Below are 16,041 nucleotides of genomic sequence, written 5' to 3'. Positions count from 1 at the left end.
ATAGCACTAAAATATTGGAATACAAGAAAGAAACCCAGCTTATCTTCCGCTGGCGACTAGTTTGGCTAATCAAGAAGCAGAAGGGTGAAAACAAGTTCTATTTATTCCACTCTTGGCTGTGTCCACAGCACAGGGGAGTCCTCCAGAGCATAGCCCGTTTTTCCATCCCTTCCCTGCTCAGAAAGGCTTGTCTTTTCCGCTCATGCGGTCTCTTCAGTATCAATTCAAAGGCTACTTGGTAAGGCAAGCTTGAGTTACAATTACAGCCATCATGAAGCATATTCTTATGTGGCCTAAACAAACCCAGCTGCTAACACACCCCAGCTCCACCCTTGACTGCTCCACCAATAAACACAAGCCAGAAATGCGTCCTTCTACCCACTGGCTGTGAGAACCATCAGCCAAGGCCTAAGTGCAGGGAAGGAAGCCTGAGCGCTTGGGTAAAGCTGACTCAGCAGTGATGGTGGGCGCTCACACAAAGCTGGAACCCCGTGTTTGCATAGCAGTAGAGAGACAAACCTGAATGGTGAAGGGTGTGAGCTTCTTTTTGTTGATTGTTCTCTCATCGATCGTGTCTGGCACTGACAGGTTGATCATTTTACTGCAAGAGAAACAATGGAATTAAAGAAGGCAACCCTCTGAGTAGCCGATGGGATGAGAGTGAAGGTCTATCAGGACCTTAACTGGATATCAGCAACACTCTATTTCCCCACAGCTTGCACGAGCTGCGCCGTAGTGATTGGATCTGGACTCTGCGGGGGACCGGCAGTGTTCATGAACCTATCACAACGCAGTGAGCTAGGAAGCAAAGGCCGGCTTCTTTCACTCACCTAAGCTATCAGAGTGCCCTGGTTCCCATAGAACAGTGGTTTCTCCACCTTCCGGATGCTGCGACCCTTATAGGGTCCTCGTATTGTGCTGACCCCAACCATTAAATTCTTCATAACTGTAATTTTGCTACTGTTATGAACCGTATTGTAAACATCTGATATGCAACCCTCAAAGGAGTTGTGACCCACAGGTTGAGAACCACTGCCTCAGCTCATCATTGAATTCAAGATAGGTAGTTAAAGCAACCCACCTTCCTCCCACCCCTGTGAGTTTCTTAGCCTTGTAAATTGTCCCCACCATGCAAGAGATTGCCGATCTACTTCTGGGTTTACATTATGTAAATATTTCTATCAGATATCTAATCAATACACTTAACTAAACAAGCAATGGCTTGTCCTATCATTCTGTAGTCATTTGATCAATGTGTGATAAATTTTCCTCACTTAAGTATCCAATACATTGATGAAAAATCCAAGCAAGTGACGGTTGTTTATGAAAACCTGATTTTGCTCAAGTTATTGTTTGCTTAATCTTCAACAGGGCGGAGAAAATAAATGACATTAGTGGCTTCTGTTTTATTTAAAGAAAGGAAACGAGAATCCAATCCCCAAACGGAAGCCAGACTTGGTGGTGCAGGCCCGTAATCTCAGTTACTCAGGAGGCTATCTTTTATAGTTACTTTGAAACATGTATGTTCCTAAATTTGTCATATGTGTACACATGCTAATGTATCTCTATGTGCACACTCGGGTATTTAAAATAAACTTCCGCTGCTCTGCTTCCTTCCCCAGTCCATCCGGGGCAGGCCATGCTCAGGTGAAGCAGAGTGGCACACACCCCCAAAAGCCACTGCTCTGGGCCGGCATCACCGTGTCTTGGCTTATGCATAAGTTCATGTTTATACATGGTGTCCCTTCTCTTCATGGAGACAACAGCAGTTTGACAGACTGCACTACAAGTCGTTTCTGAAGTTAGTTAGCTCCCCTGTACCCCTGTCAAATACAGTCCATAAAAGTACATCATATATGCAAGCATCAAAAAAAAATGGCTTACAATAAAAACATTCAGCTGCTGATATGTCAATAAAGGGGGGGGGGGGACACCTTTGGAAATTAAGAAGGAACTTGCATTTACCAAAGAACTATGCCGTCCCCTACAGCGTTGAAGAGATCATTGGTGTTGGGGTTCATGGGGATGACATGCCGGCAGTCGGGGTCATTCTCCAGGGCTTTGTTTATCCAGTTGACGAAGGCATACTTTTCTTCCTCTGCAAATAAAGTGCTGAAGTGACTTACGTGCAATGTGAAAGCCAGAGGAAGGCACTGCACACATGGACCTCACGTTCTTGTGCCCAAGAGTAATACTGCAAGGCTACCAGGCCATCCTCCCACCATCTTGGATTTACTAGTTTTATAAATCAGAACTCCCTTAAGAAACAAGCACTGAATCAGGTAATAAAGATACAATTAAAGATTTAGAACAAAGTTTTAAATGCATGTTATATCTGGATAATTATAAATAATAAAATATTTTGTGTGGGTGTAATTTAAATAATGTGGTTTGATATTTATAGGATAAAACTCAGGATCCTGCTTGTGTAACTCCCCCCACCCCCAATTTAAATGTTGTATGTCATGGTCAATCACTGCAATATCGTTGGCCTTTTCTATGATTATAATGAAACAGGAAATGAAATCACCTGTGATAGACTTCTTCCTTCCTATAAGCAAAGCTACAATGAGTTGATCTTAAGTCTTAGTAAAACCTGGGCTGGAGCAATGGCTCAGCAGTTAAGAACACTGTCTGCTCTTCCAAAGGTCCTGTGTTCAATTCCCAGCAACCAGATGGTGGCTCACAACCATCTGGTGCCCTCTTGAGGAAGAGAAGGAAGAGACCTGGTCCGTCATTCTCATCAGCTTAGGCCATAAAACCCAATATGGACAAGTTCAACAGAACTGCCATATATGGGCTTCCCATGCATGCTTCAGCAATGCCAGGGCATAAATTTCAAAATTTCAAATTTCTTAATAAACCCTGAGTCTCTGCCTTCTCCCCTAGTACCATGTTTCACAATAGCATGTAAATTGTTGAAACTGGTAAAGACGGGAAAGTGAATTGCTATCCTCAGATTCCTGATGCACTTTGACACAGCAAAGTCTTGAAAAAAATCCCTACAAGGCTAGACAAGATTGAGTACATTCAGAACCCTGTAAGCTACAACATAGGCCTGATACGATAGGCCCACTAGTGCAAAGGTGGTACAAATGTTAGAGGAGTAACCAACTACTTTAAAAAATTGCATCTAAGACCCATTTCATGAGATGGAACCCATACCTGACACTGTTAAAGGGGCCAAGCACCTGTGGCTGATTAAGCCACAGGCTCTAGGAGTGAACACATTATTATTCTGCTAAATGGACACAGTATGAAACTGATTCTTATGACATATTGCTACACCCATAGGTTAGAGCTTCGCTCAATCCTCATAAAAGAAGCTTCGGTAGATAACTATTAACAGAGATTCCTAACCAAGCTCTGAGACTGTGGAGTATTCAGCTCTAAATGGGACATACATATCACATCCCTAACCCTCAAGGCTCTGGATCTTCTCAGAAGAGGGGCTGGAGAGACTCCAAGAGTCAGAGGTGGTTGGTGACATCAAGGAAACAGTGTTTACCAGACACAACTGGGCAGTTGCACATATGAACACGCAGTGATTGTGAGAGTTGCACAGATGAACACACAGTGATTGTGACAGCATGCATAAGACCTGAGCAAGCTGCAGCCAGACAAGATCCCAGCATGGGGGGGGGGGGGCATGAAATCCCACCATTGTCCGAGGAGAGGGAGAGTCCACTTTCTATGATGATATGACAACCACACAGCAGGGCAGGGCCCACTCCCAAGACTAACTGGGCAACACAAACTGGACTCAATGGAGAAAGAAACAAGGAAGAAATCTCAATATAAAGTGGGAAAGGGTGGGACAGTAGAGAGGATGGTTATGGGAGGAGTTGGGGAGGGACGTGCATATTCAAAATACATCCTAAACATTCCCAAAGAATTAATAGTATATTTTTACAAAAAAAAAAAGCTAAACCTTTTCTCATCAACTGCAAGCAATGCATATCAATAAACTTATCTTTAACACTGAATCATCTCTTAGAAACTACAGTTTGGGAAATCCTGAGTGACTACACCATTTGGGATCTTAGAAGCTTCCATTAAGGCTGCTTTGTGTCAGCATTTGGGATAAACATAAAACTTCTCTTCCCCATCAATATTTTGTGACCACTCAGCAGGCGTTAAGAATAATCATTATTCTGAAGACAGCGACTCAAATGGCCAATTTTGTCCAGGAGATGTTTAAAGGAATTTTGAGCAGTTTTAAAAGCCCACTTGAAATGCAAATGAGATCACTCAGTACTGGAAGGTCCCTGGGGCTCCAGGGCTCCTGCCACCTGCGCCTGGGCACTGATCCACTTCCACAGGGGGAGACAGGTTTCCACCCGCACAGGTGGGCTTGCTTCTTCACTTTTAACCCTTTGGCTTGTATACCAAATTTTGATCCTGTAACCCCAGAAAGCCTGGGCCCTCTCTCCTCTGTTTATCCTCCTCTAGTCGTCCACTCTGGCAACTCTCGCCTGCCCCTCTGCTCCTCACCCAGCAGCACAGCTTACCCGAGTAGGAGTGCTGGGTGCCAACGCTGGACTGCTCGGAGGTGCCGCCAATCGCACAGATCCCTTCCTTTTTGTTGATAGCTTTCCGGAAGGTCTTGGCAACCTCGGTGCTTTTCAGGCCATGGAAGACCTATAAAAATGCAATATTTTTGCCTCATTTGGTTTTAATTTTTTTAAAAAAAACTGGATCTTGTTATGCAGTTTAGGCTGGCTGGTACTATGTAGCCCAGGCTATCCTTGAACTCAAAGCAAATCCTCCTGCCTTAGGCTCCCAAGTGCAGGGATTACAGAGGTGGGCTACCACACCCAGCTAGATTAAGGCATTTCTAGTGACCCAAACTGCAGTCGAGAAAACCGCAAAGGTAAGACTGTAACAATGAACCAGGGAGGGAAGGATTGCTACTCTGGATATTTGTTGACGCTGCGTTCAAGTTCCAAATGCATCACCTTGAGTTCAGAATCATGCTCACCTTGATAAACTCATCAAAGCTGATCTTTCCATCTTGGTCTAGGTCGCCCGTGGCCATCAGGTTTTCTGTGATCTCTCTCACGCGATACCCAGGCAGAGGCAGGCAGGCGGCCTTGAACAAGTCATTCAGCTCATTGCAACTGATGTATCCATTGCCGTCGGTGTCTGTAATGAGACAGTGGAGCTTCGGGTGACTCCGGCGCAGTCTTTAGAAAGGGCAGAGAATACTAAATGACGCGGGGGGGGGGGGGGGGGGGCGGGGGTTGGAGGGAGATGACCAGTCCTGGGTTTCAGCCTGACCCAGATAGAGGCAAAAATCTGCCAGGTGGCCCATTGCTATTGGATCTGGACCATCACATCACTTCCAAAATCCATGGTAAAAGACTCGTAATTTCAAAGCAGAGGTTTCAGTAACACTATATCTAGGAACGCATGCATGCATGCATACATATACATAAAATAGCATGTGTGCAAGTTCATGTATGTGTGTGAGTGCACACATACGTATGGAGGTCAAAGGACAACCTAAGGTGTTATTCCTCAGGAGCCATCTTTTTTTCAAGACAGAGTTCTCCCACTGAAGGTAGAACTCACCAGTTGGCTAGAGGAGCTGGCCAGTGAGCCCCAGAGAGTCGCCCGGCTCTGCCTTCCCAGAGCTGGGATTACAAGCACCTGCCACTGTGCCCGGCATTTCATGTGGGAGCTGGGGACCCAACTCAGGCCCTCATGCTTGAGTGGCCAACACTTTACTGACTGAGCCATCTCTCTAGCCCCTCCTACGATCCTTAGGATTTCTTAGAGAAACTAAAGAGTAAACCACAAACTTAGGATAAGGAGTAAAGCAATACTAAAAACAAACAAAAATTGGAACCCAAATGAAAGCAGGAAAGATAGAAACCCTGAAGGAAAGGTAAGAGTCCAGGCCCCCCGTTTTAAGTAGGAAAGAAGGCTTTTTCTCGAGCACATCTTTCAGAAATCAACTCTCCTGGGTCGTCAGCCTTCCCAATGCTGCGACCCTTTAATACAGTTCCTCATGCTGTGGTGACCCCCTAACCATAAAATTATTTTCATTGCTACTTCATAATAGTAATTTTTTCTATTGTTATTATTAAGTATAATATTATATTTGCTATTATTATGTATAATAATCCTTTTCCGATGGTCTTGGACCACAGCTGTGAGGTTGAGAACCTCTGCTTTAAGCAGTCCGTGAGGCGGATCAGCAGAGAGCGGCACACAGCGGCTCCAGGCCCACTCACCGACTTTGGCAAAGGCCTCTCTGAGCTCCATCATCTCCTCATCAGACACTGATCCTCTGGCCATTCTGACTGCTTAGGTGACGGACCTAGGGGAAAGAGAACGCAGGGGTGAGCGCTGTGCATCTTCATCCTTACAGCAGCACCTTCAGAACAAATCCCGTTTATCAGAGGAAGACGCGTTCCTCCCCACTCCATGACTTGTAGCCATCATCCAAACTGTCCCAGCTTCCCACGTGGCGTCATCAAAGAGAGCTGTCTACAATCTCTCCCCTCCCCGCACGGAGACGGCTTATTTCCGCCTCTTTTTCTTGGAAGTGTTCATTCTTGGGATACTCATCCTTCGTCGAATCCTCCTGTTCTCATAAGGAAGCCTGTGAAGAAGAGCTATATAATACCAGCCCCTCATGAGCTCCCAGCTCCAGGGTTTCCCCGGCATCCGCCCGAGGGAGCCACTGCGGACCTTCTGGCCCATTTGAACTCTGAGCCAACATTATAGGGAACACAGAAAGAGGTAGTAAGGTTACTATATTTAGGTGTAATTTATCTCATAGAGATATACAATCAAAACATTTAACTTTTACCTAAGTGTCTTTGCAAACATCATCACGTTCTTAATGCTTGACCAAGCCGATAGATACACTTCATAAATTCAAAGAGTTTTATGTATACGTTTGACCATACACAGTCAAGGATGGAGAAAGGAGGTGGCTTTCTAAGAATTCATGTATGAAAATCTGAAGCACATTCTAGGGGTTTTTTCAGAAAAGCTTGCTGAGCAATCGGCTAGCCTTGTGCATCACTACTGCCCTCTAGTGGGCAGAACGAGAAGGCCCTGGCTAACCTAGGAATTACAGACGTCAATTGTGGGGGAGAGTCATGGAAGTCAGCTGGATTTCCTGTTGGGCAGGGTTGTGATGGTGTGAGAAGACAGCAGGTGAGATGTTTCTAACTAATTTCATTTTGACTATCGTAACAAAATTATCTCTTTTAAAATGTCTTAGATGTGTGGGGAGGATAGTTTAAACCAACTTTCTTTTTCTTATTAAATATTTTCACATCACTTTATGGTGCCGTATTTGTTCTCGGTGACAACTGACATCCACGCAAAGAGGCAAATGTTTTAATATTAAAACCTCCAGGTCAAACTATATCACACTCAGCTTTGAAAACTCTGCATCCATAATTTACCAACATGAGTGGAACTTTCCTGCCACGTGCCGTGACCGTGGCTTCAAACCTTCGTTACCCTAGGTAACTTTTTGTTAACAGAATTCTTATATAAACAAATATCCAAGACCATAAGAAGTAAACAAAAACAACAACGCTGAGAATGTCATCTGAGATTAGACTGTGCCCTGCCCCACATGCTCTGATCTCCTTGACACCATAGGCATCTATAGAACATACTGGAGATCTGGCTGCCATCTCCCTTCTGGTCCCTCTCCGTCTCCATCCCTTCTCTCACAATCTTCTTTTTTCAAAACTCATTTGAATGAAGTTACAAAGGTATCTCCAAGTCAAAGGGGAGTAGACACAGACGCAGTAAGAGGACGGAGGGACGACGCACCGACTAGACGCACGACGTGACGCAGGACGCAGCGAGGAGCTTCAGCACTTGGTGGATGCCTAAAACCTGTCTAGCTTTGCTAGAAGTGACTCAAAATCAAACCCTAGTTTGCTAAAAAGCTACCACCAAAAGAACTCGGCTGGTAGCAAAATCCTTATCTGGCATTAAGAAGAGGGCATTTGCGGGGTGCAGTCAATACCATATTTGATTGTCCCTTAATGACTCTCAAGGCATAAATTACCATGAGGATTTCCATTCTATAGAGGACACAAGCTAGTCCCGGCAACATTCCAACTCTCAATTCTCTCCCTCCTCCAGCTGTCTGCTCAGGCTCCACACCCTCACACTCCTGGCAAACACTCATTCTCCCCACCCGCTCATTGCTCAGCAAGCACTCACTAGTGCGGGAGATTTGAACTTCAACCCTGCGGGTCTGCCTGGGAATTGCAGAAGAAGCTTGCGCTTCTTTGTGTTATGCAATCGAGGCTTCTGTTACAGGAACATTGCTGCAACTTTACAAAACGATTGTGACTACGATGGCACCTGCACGTTCATAGCAGGGTCTCCCCGTCACACTGTAGCAATCCCTGGATGTCACAGCCGGTCTGGTTCTACAGCTGGCAGGCCACACTTGTTAGACGTCTTACACTTGGTTCACGGGTGTCCATCGACACACATTTTACAAATGCTTACATGAGTCAGGCCCTGCTCTTTCTTTCAAGTGAAGTGTGGCCCAGTTAGTTACTGGAAGGCATGGCACAAACACTAAGTGTGTGGCGAGCAAACGGGTGGTGGAATCCAAAACTGGCCGTATGTTTGCAAAGAAGAGTATTCGTTTATGGAACACAGTAAGAGACCGTGAGAAGTTTAAGTAAAAACAGGAATGAGATTGCATTGTGTCAAAACAGAACTGAGAGAAATGGAGAGATAGCTTAGCAGTTAAGAGCATGTGCTACTCTTGCAGAGGACCTGGATTCGGGTCCCAGCACCCACATCAGGTAGCTCACCAACACCTGTAACTCCAGCTCCAGGACACCCAATGTCCTCCGGCCTCACCTGCCCAAATGTGGTGCACACCAACTCATGCAGGAACATGCATATGCATAAATAAAAATTTAAGTAATTTTTAAAGAACACCGAAGAATCATAGCATTGGGTTAAAGTGGAAAATCTAAAAAACCTCCAAAGATGATGGTATAGCAGAGTAAAAATATTTTAGCATAAATACCGCATGTCTCCACAGACTGTATCACTCATCCAAACTAAGACCTTAAAAGGAAATATTGGTTATCTTAAAACACGGTATGTTGGTCAGGAACGAACACCTCCTATAACACCTAATAACATTCTCTCAGAAGGCTTAGAAGTGGGAGGATCAACTTGAAGATGCAAGCAGTGAGAACAGCTTCATGTTGAAAAACCCTCAAGGCTTCAGTGGCTCAAGGGCTTCAGAAAGAGAGGAGTGGGTTTATGCAGTGCGAAAAGTGGACTGAGAAGGGAGGGTAAGGCTGACAGCTGAAGTCGCTGGGACCACTATGGGCTGTTGCAGGGCCCGGCTTTGAACAGATTGCCTTGTCTCTTGTACCCTCACACAGAGCAGTAGGACCTAGAAGCACAGCCCCACTTTTGGAGACGGGGGGGGGGCACTTCAGGGGATGATTACAGTGTTCTAAGGTACACACGAGGAAACTGACATATAACCATGCAAAACGCGTTGTCTGTGCAGATCTCAGAGGCCGTGTCTGGCTGGTGCTCCCAGTGCAGGAGAGAGAAGGTGAAGCCATCTCTAAAAGGAACAATAAAGTCCTTGACTTGAACTAACTGAACTGTGTAGGGTGTGCAATAGACACCGCTTCGGCACAGTGGGGTGGGACATGATTAATGGAAGACCCTGCACCAGCCACATCTAAGAAGGTCATGGCTAGTCTAATTTTAGAGGCTTTGCAGAGCTTGTGTGTTTGTCTGAGGGGACTGTGCCCAATTCCATCCATGCACATTTGAAGGTGTGGGCTGCCTTATCACCCATTAGGCAGGTTCCCAGCTGTCATTTTGCAACACTAGCACCCTAAAGACAGCAGTAATGGTCACACTATGGCATCTGGAGCCCAAAAGGGAGACTGAAGAAGCAATGCATGTGTCTTCCAGGCCATGAATGAGTACTTTCAACTCAGTTTTACAGACCCTACCCTGAGCATGGTCCAAATTTCTAATATCTTTTTGCTGCTAGGGCCTAAATATGTCAGTCATGAGCTCTATCACTGAGCTGCCTCCCCGGCCTTCACCCCTGCCCTTCCTTTCAGTAAAACATTTAACTGCATTTTATTTAGCATGGCAAGGTGTACGTGTGTGGGCATAGGTGTGCCACACCGAACATGTTGGAGTCATAGGACGTCTTGAAGAGTCATTGCTCGAAGGATCAGACTCAGGTAGTGAGGCTGAGCCTTTAGTACGTTTACCTACTGGGTATCTTAGTAGCCCACAAATCCCTTTCTAACTGCTGCATCATCTAAAAGTGCCCTGCCAGAAACCATTTTAATCAACAGCCAGTTTGGGGACTGCATTTATGAATCACCACCCAAATCAGATCGAAGAAGACCAATCTCAAGTCGGTTATCTGGGTCACGTCTGGCTGCTAGTTTTCCTGTGAGCCCTTCTGTTCTATAGATCAGTCGCTGCAGAATCCCAAGACTTTTGGCTAAAGAGATCACTAGTAGCTTGTCTTTGGTTTTTTAAACGTTTAAGACTATCCTTTAGCTCAAGTGAACCCCTAAGCTGCAAAAGTCAGAGGCAGTTGCTGCCTTAAAGATGGCACGGTTTGTCTCTGCTTACAGAGAGCACGGTGTTCCCCAGATGGTCATGGCCAGTGATTCTGAGACAGTGATTTCCAAAATACTCAGCTGAAGTTCCCTGGAGGCTGAATATAGAAGTCATTTGTGGGAGTGTACCCCAGAACACAAGGCTGAGGGCCTCACAGAAGAGAACAGTTTCTCTGAGTGAATATGTACTGGCGAGCAGAAATTCCTGTTTCAGAACCGATCATGGAAACAGCAATAAGGGGGGTAAGTGGCCGGTCCTGGTGTCATCCTCACAGGCAGCTCTGGGCTCAGCTGTGTTGGGGTTAGGGACAGGTATCAACCTGCTGGAGTACAAGGGCATCTGTCACCCCATATCACATGACCAAGGAATTCTTCGGACTGTGTCCCACTTTCCCTGCAACTTGACTCTGCAGCTACAGGAAAACTGGAGACTTCTGACTCTTAGTCACGGCAGTGTCCCAGCAACCTCAGGACATCGGCGATGGAAGCTACAAAACACCCAGACACCTCAGCAAACTGCTCCTAGCCAGAAACACGCTGTATACGCAACACAACCAGTACCGGACTTAGTGTTAGCTTCAGATGGCTAAGAAAAGAAAATATCACAAGATTCTGTTGTGAAGTTTAAAATTGAAAACAGTGTTTGTTTCTGCTTGGTCCTGCCCTTTCTGGGCACTTTCAGGAGAGCTAACAAAAAACATACAGCAAGTTCCTCTACGTCCTTGGATGCCAATTCTGTATGCTTACCTTTCTTATAAACAATGACTTTGAAAATACAGTTTTAAAATGACTTTTTAAAAAAAAACAAAAAACTCAAATATAGGGATTGGAGAACTGTCTTAGTGGTTAAGAGCACTGGCTGGTCTTGATTTCCAGCACCCACAACTGTCTGGGGCCCCAGTTCCAGGGGCTGCAGCTCCCTCCTCTGACTTCCACCGGCAGCACACACACAATGTGTGCACAGACATACATGCAGACAAAACACCGAAACAAAATTTTTAAAAAAATAAATTCAATTACAAATGGCCCCAAATAAAAATGGGCACTTATAATCCCTTCTATCAAGTTAAACCTCAAATTTGACGGTTTTTTTGTTGGTTGGTTGGTTGGTTGGTTTGTTTTTCTCTTTGCAAATGCACAGGCTGCTCCAGGGCACAGTATCCTTTCTCTGAAGCCTATGACCTAAAGACCTCAGGGAAGAAGACAAAGGAGGCCTGTGACAGCAAGTCTGGGGCTGTGTAAACACTCCTGGGAAGCCAGCAGATCACAACAGAATCTGCTCCCCATGGTGATGTCTGAAAGCCTTCACAAGCTGGCCATTCAGTTGAGGGGCTTCTGAAGTGGAGGAACAGAATTAGGCACACAGATTCCAGCCCTACCTCTAATTCAAGAGACTGCATTGCCTCTCCTGCCCCTCCCAGAACATCCTTAATACCTCTGCTCTCTACCAAGGTACCCAAACCAAGTTCTGGAAGCAAGGGTGAGATGCCAGGCTGGAGTTTGAGGATACCTTAGTGCCTCAGCACCTGTCTCCTTCCCTAGGCATTGGAGCCTAGGAAAGATACCACCAGCCTCTTGGAAATCCACGCTACTTTTTGTCCTGCATTTTAACGCAGGGACTTTTAAAGGCCATGCTTCCCCCCACTGAAAGTTCAGGACATGCCAAATTCATTTGTTCAAAGAATTGCTATCTATCAATATACTGTTATTACCTGAATATCAAGCACCATTCCCTCACCTAGGTGTTTCCATACAAAGCTCTGCTCTGGTTGCTAGAAGATGCAGGGAGCAGTACAAGAATGGGGACCCAAAGACTAGGGCTTCACGAAGCTCACAGCTCAATGCCAAGTTTTGAATGAAACACATGGACATGGCTAATGGCCTGCAACGGGGCTAACACAATGAGACTTTGCTGGGGCTCGTGAGCAAATGAGTGAAAAGGCTAAACACAGATCACCGAGAAGGAAGAAAGGACTGGATAGAAGCAGTAAACACAGAAGCCTATTGAAAAAGAGCAGGCCAGGAAGCGTGACACAGACCTATAAGCACTTCGGACACCAAGGCAAGAAGATATCCATGAATTTGAGGCCAGCCTTTGTTACATGGTGAGTCCAGGCCAGCCAGGACAACCCCATCTTAAAATACAGAAATACAGAATTAAACAAAGAAATATATCAAGTGTCAAAATCAGCCCATACAATTCACTAAATGAGTAAGTTCACCAAAGTAACGGGCAGGGAGTGAGGGAAAGTTCTCTGTCGCTTCTCATGAGCAGATCCTGCTTTTTACTCCTGGCTGTGTAACATCAGCCTCCAGCTTATTCTCTGGACCTCGGTTTCTTCCTCCATGAATTGAGAGAGGAAGTCCCTTCCATGTTAAAACTCCAAGATCCCACTTAGTGGCTGACCGCTGAATATGTAGATTAGAGGCAAGCTTGCAGAGAATATAACACAGTTGGTACGGGCGCCCTCCGGAACAGGCTGTGCCCCAGATGTGTCTCTTAAGACATGAGCGAGTAAGGGAGGGGCCCTGGCTCCCAGGGGCAGTCATTGTCCCTGCTCTTACCTCATCAGCAAACAGAGCTGTCCCAGAAGCATCTCCTCATGGATCCCAGGCAGATGCCCCGGCTCAGCTGCCCAGTGGAGCAGTTCAGAGCAGAGGAGCTGTCAAAGTGGCTCGTGGGACTTCTTTTCTGGGATGGCATCACACTCGGTTAAAGACAAACTGATCCAGTTCATTCCTAGCTTCTAGGCAAGACAGTGCTCAGACTGTCCCAGAAAGAGAGCCACCTAGTATTTTCTTTAAAAAGACCCAAATAAGGAAACTCTATAACCTCTCTGGTATCTCATGTCCCTGCCTTGTAACCTAAATCCTTTCTGATACCATTACAGCTGCTCCTTTCTTAGGCTAATTTCAGAGGGAACTACAGGAGCTGTGATGTTTTTATTCTTTTTTAGATGTTGGTTTAGGAGTTTGTTTTTCAACCTTTAAATTAATTGGCTTTCCAGTCTCCCGAGTTTGTACTGACTTCCTTAACCAGGGACCATAAGAACACTAAAGCTGTAAAATAGCCATTATAAAGAGCAGGGAGATTGCTGAAGGGGTTAAAAACAGAACGGTCAGGTGGTCCAGCTGCCCCACTATTGGGCATTTACCAAAAGGACATGGACCCATTAGGTTAAGAGATTTGCACCCCTTTGTTACGGCAGCACTGTGCTTGATGGCCAAGAAATGCCAGGCATGGTGGCACACACTGTAATTTCAGCACCTGGGAGGCTGAGGCAGGAGGATGGTAAGTTGAAGGCCAGCCTGGGCTACATAGTAAAGGGCTGCCTTAAAGGAAAAAAAATGGACAAGAAATGGAAACAATCTAAATGTCCGTTAACTGAAGACTGGATAAAGACAATGTTGTATAAATGAGGTAAGTGGTATAAACTCAATGAAAATCTATACCTCTTAAAAAAAATAGGAAGAAATTCTGCCAGTGCCAGAATGAATATAGATGAACCTGCAGGCAGCCAGAGAAAGACACATACCACCTCATCTCAGGAATATGTAGACTAATTCTGAAAAGTTGATCTTATGTGGGTTGAGAGTTAAACGGTGACAACCAGAGGCTGGAGTGGTTGTTGCGGGGCCAACAAGTACACCGTGACAGTTGCATGGGCAGATAAGCTGGGGAGAGTGCCCTGCGGCACGGTGACTGTAGTCGATGACAGCATGCCATCGTCTTGAAAATGCTAAGGAAGTGGACAGAAAGGGTTGACTATACTAAAAAGTAACTATGAGAGAACATACTTACCAATTTCTATATAGTATATTTATTTCAAAACCAGTGTTGCACACGAGAAACACCTACTACTTCATAGGTCAACTAAAAATCAATTTGGAGGGAGGAAAGCATTTAGAAAACAAAAAGCAAAAAAAAAAAAGCACTTAGAAAACAACAGTATATTTATACATATATAATAGTATGTATAAACAAAATATAAAAGAAAGCACATCTATTTAGAGTCATGGAAACTAACTCTAAATGGGCATAGGGGAGTCCTTATATCTTTGCAATGTTTCTTTAACTCTAAAAGTAGCCAAGACAAACAGTTAAATGCAGAAAAATCATAGACTCATAGAAGGTAGTCAAGTAGCTTACTTGAATGTAATTTGCATATCATCAACTGGGCTATCAAACCCGTTCTCTAGCAATTCTACATGTGTCCCACTAAGCAAACTCATAAATCAGTTATCCCTCCCTTCCACTGACATATGCCAACATCTGCTGCCCCCAGGGCCTGGGTGAGATGCTGAGAGAAACAAAAGTAGGACATAGCTTGTCTAGTAAGGAAGGCAGTCACCACTCACTACAGAATCCAGAAGGACTCCTTAGAGTCACAGGAAGACTTTGTCCAGTCCCCCAGAGAGAAATAAAGACGGCCCTAGAGGACAACACCTATGCTGGGTTCAAATGTGCCCTCCAGAGTCCTGTGTTAGAAACTGAGCTGGAACGTAGAGGTGTTAGAGGGCGGGCCAACGACGGTGTTTAGCATGGAGTCTTCATTGGCCATGTAATGTCAATATGGCAGGAGTGTATTTCTGGGAGAAGCAAGTTGACCCCCTCTCACCCTTTCTTGCCTGTGCTTTCTTGTCTTCTGCCTGCTACCATGGGATAATGCAGAGGGACCCAATGTAGCCCTTCCACCTTGGACTTCACAGCCTCTAAAACCAAAAGGAACGGATCTCTCTGCTTTAATATACAGCCCAGCCTCAGGCGTTTGGTCACAGTAGCACAAAATGAACTAAGACGTGTAGACTCAAAGATGAGCAGGACAGTTCTTGAGGGTCAGTCAGTTCTTTTCCTCTCTTACGGGTGCTCTTTAACCCAGAGCCTCTAGAGAGGTCTAGTCATTTAGAGTCAGAGCAAACAGCAGCTAAAGGACAGCAGAGAGATGTGGATGATAACAACACAGCTCCTGCTTGCTGAATGTGTTATCTGCACCGTGATGCAGGTCTCGCCACTGAGCATTAATGAGGGGAATGAGGTTAAATGACTAGCTTAAGGTCAGGGAGCTGTGACCTGGGGAAGGTGCCTCATTTCCCAAGTGCCCTCTGTTCTCTGTCCTTCCTTGGGGTGACCCGGAAAGGAAACTCCCAAAGATCAAAGCTCTAGTATCAAGTTGAAAACACTCAGACAAACTGGGGGCTAGAACTCTCGGGGCAATTCTAGATGTCTCCTCTCTCAAGCTCCTCAACATCTTAAAGGAAGTGGTAAGATGAGCGAGCAAGGCCACCACCAGGGTTGGTCTTTTCTGCTTGTGTCCCAATGGCTCCCGTGGAGAAAGGGTCCTGTATTTGGGAGACCTGCATACTTTGGTTATCCACTATTGTGGAATGAAGCAGATGTCTTGTCTTGGATACTAAAAAT

General features: G+C 45.4%; 1 protein-coding gene across 1 annotated transcript in view; it reads right to left on the bottom strand.

Moving 5' to 3' along the window:
• Positions 1 to 16,041, bottom strand: part of Lcp1 (lymphocyte cytosolic protein 1) — a 95,214-nt gene that overhangs the window by 22,379 nt on the left and 56,794 nt on the right. The window contains exons 4-8 of the mRNA XM_041674121.1: positions 6,240 to 6,325; positions 4,982 to 5,145; positions 4,512 to 4,641; positions 1,966 to 2,098; positions 520 to 601 (exon numbers count right to left, since the gene is read on the bottom strand). Of these exons, the coding sequence (XP_041530055.1) occupies positions 520 to 601; positions 1,966 to 2,098; positions 4,512 to 4,641; positions 4,982 to 5,145; positions 6,240 to 6,303 (573 nt within the window). The 5' untranslated portion in view covers positions 6,304 to 6,325. The remainder of the gene's footprint in view (positions 1 to 519; positions 602 to 1,965; positions 2,099 to 4,511; positions 4,642 to 4,981; positions 5,146 to 6,239; positions 6,326 to 16,041) is intronic.

The sequence above is a fragment of the Microtus oregoni genome, unplaced genomic scaffold (genome assembly GCF_018167655.1).
Source record: "Microtus oregoni isolate MIOR12 unplaced genomic scaffold, Mior012 000001F_ref0000356, whole genome shotgun sequence".
Classification (NCBI taxonomy): domain Eukaryota; kingdom Metazoa; phylum Chordata; class Mammalia; order Rodentia; family Cricetidae; genus Microtus; species Microtus oregoni.
This window is presented reverse-complemented; position numbering and strand designations above follow the sequence as displayed.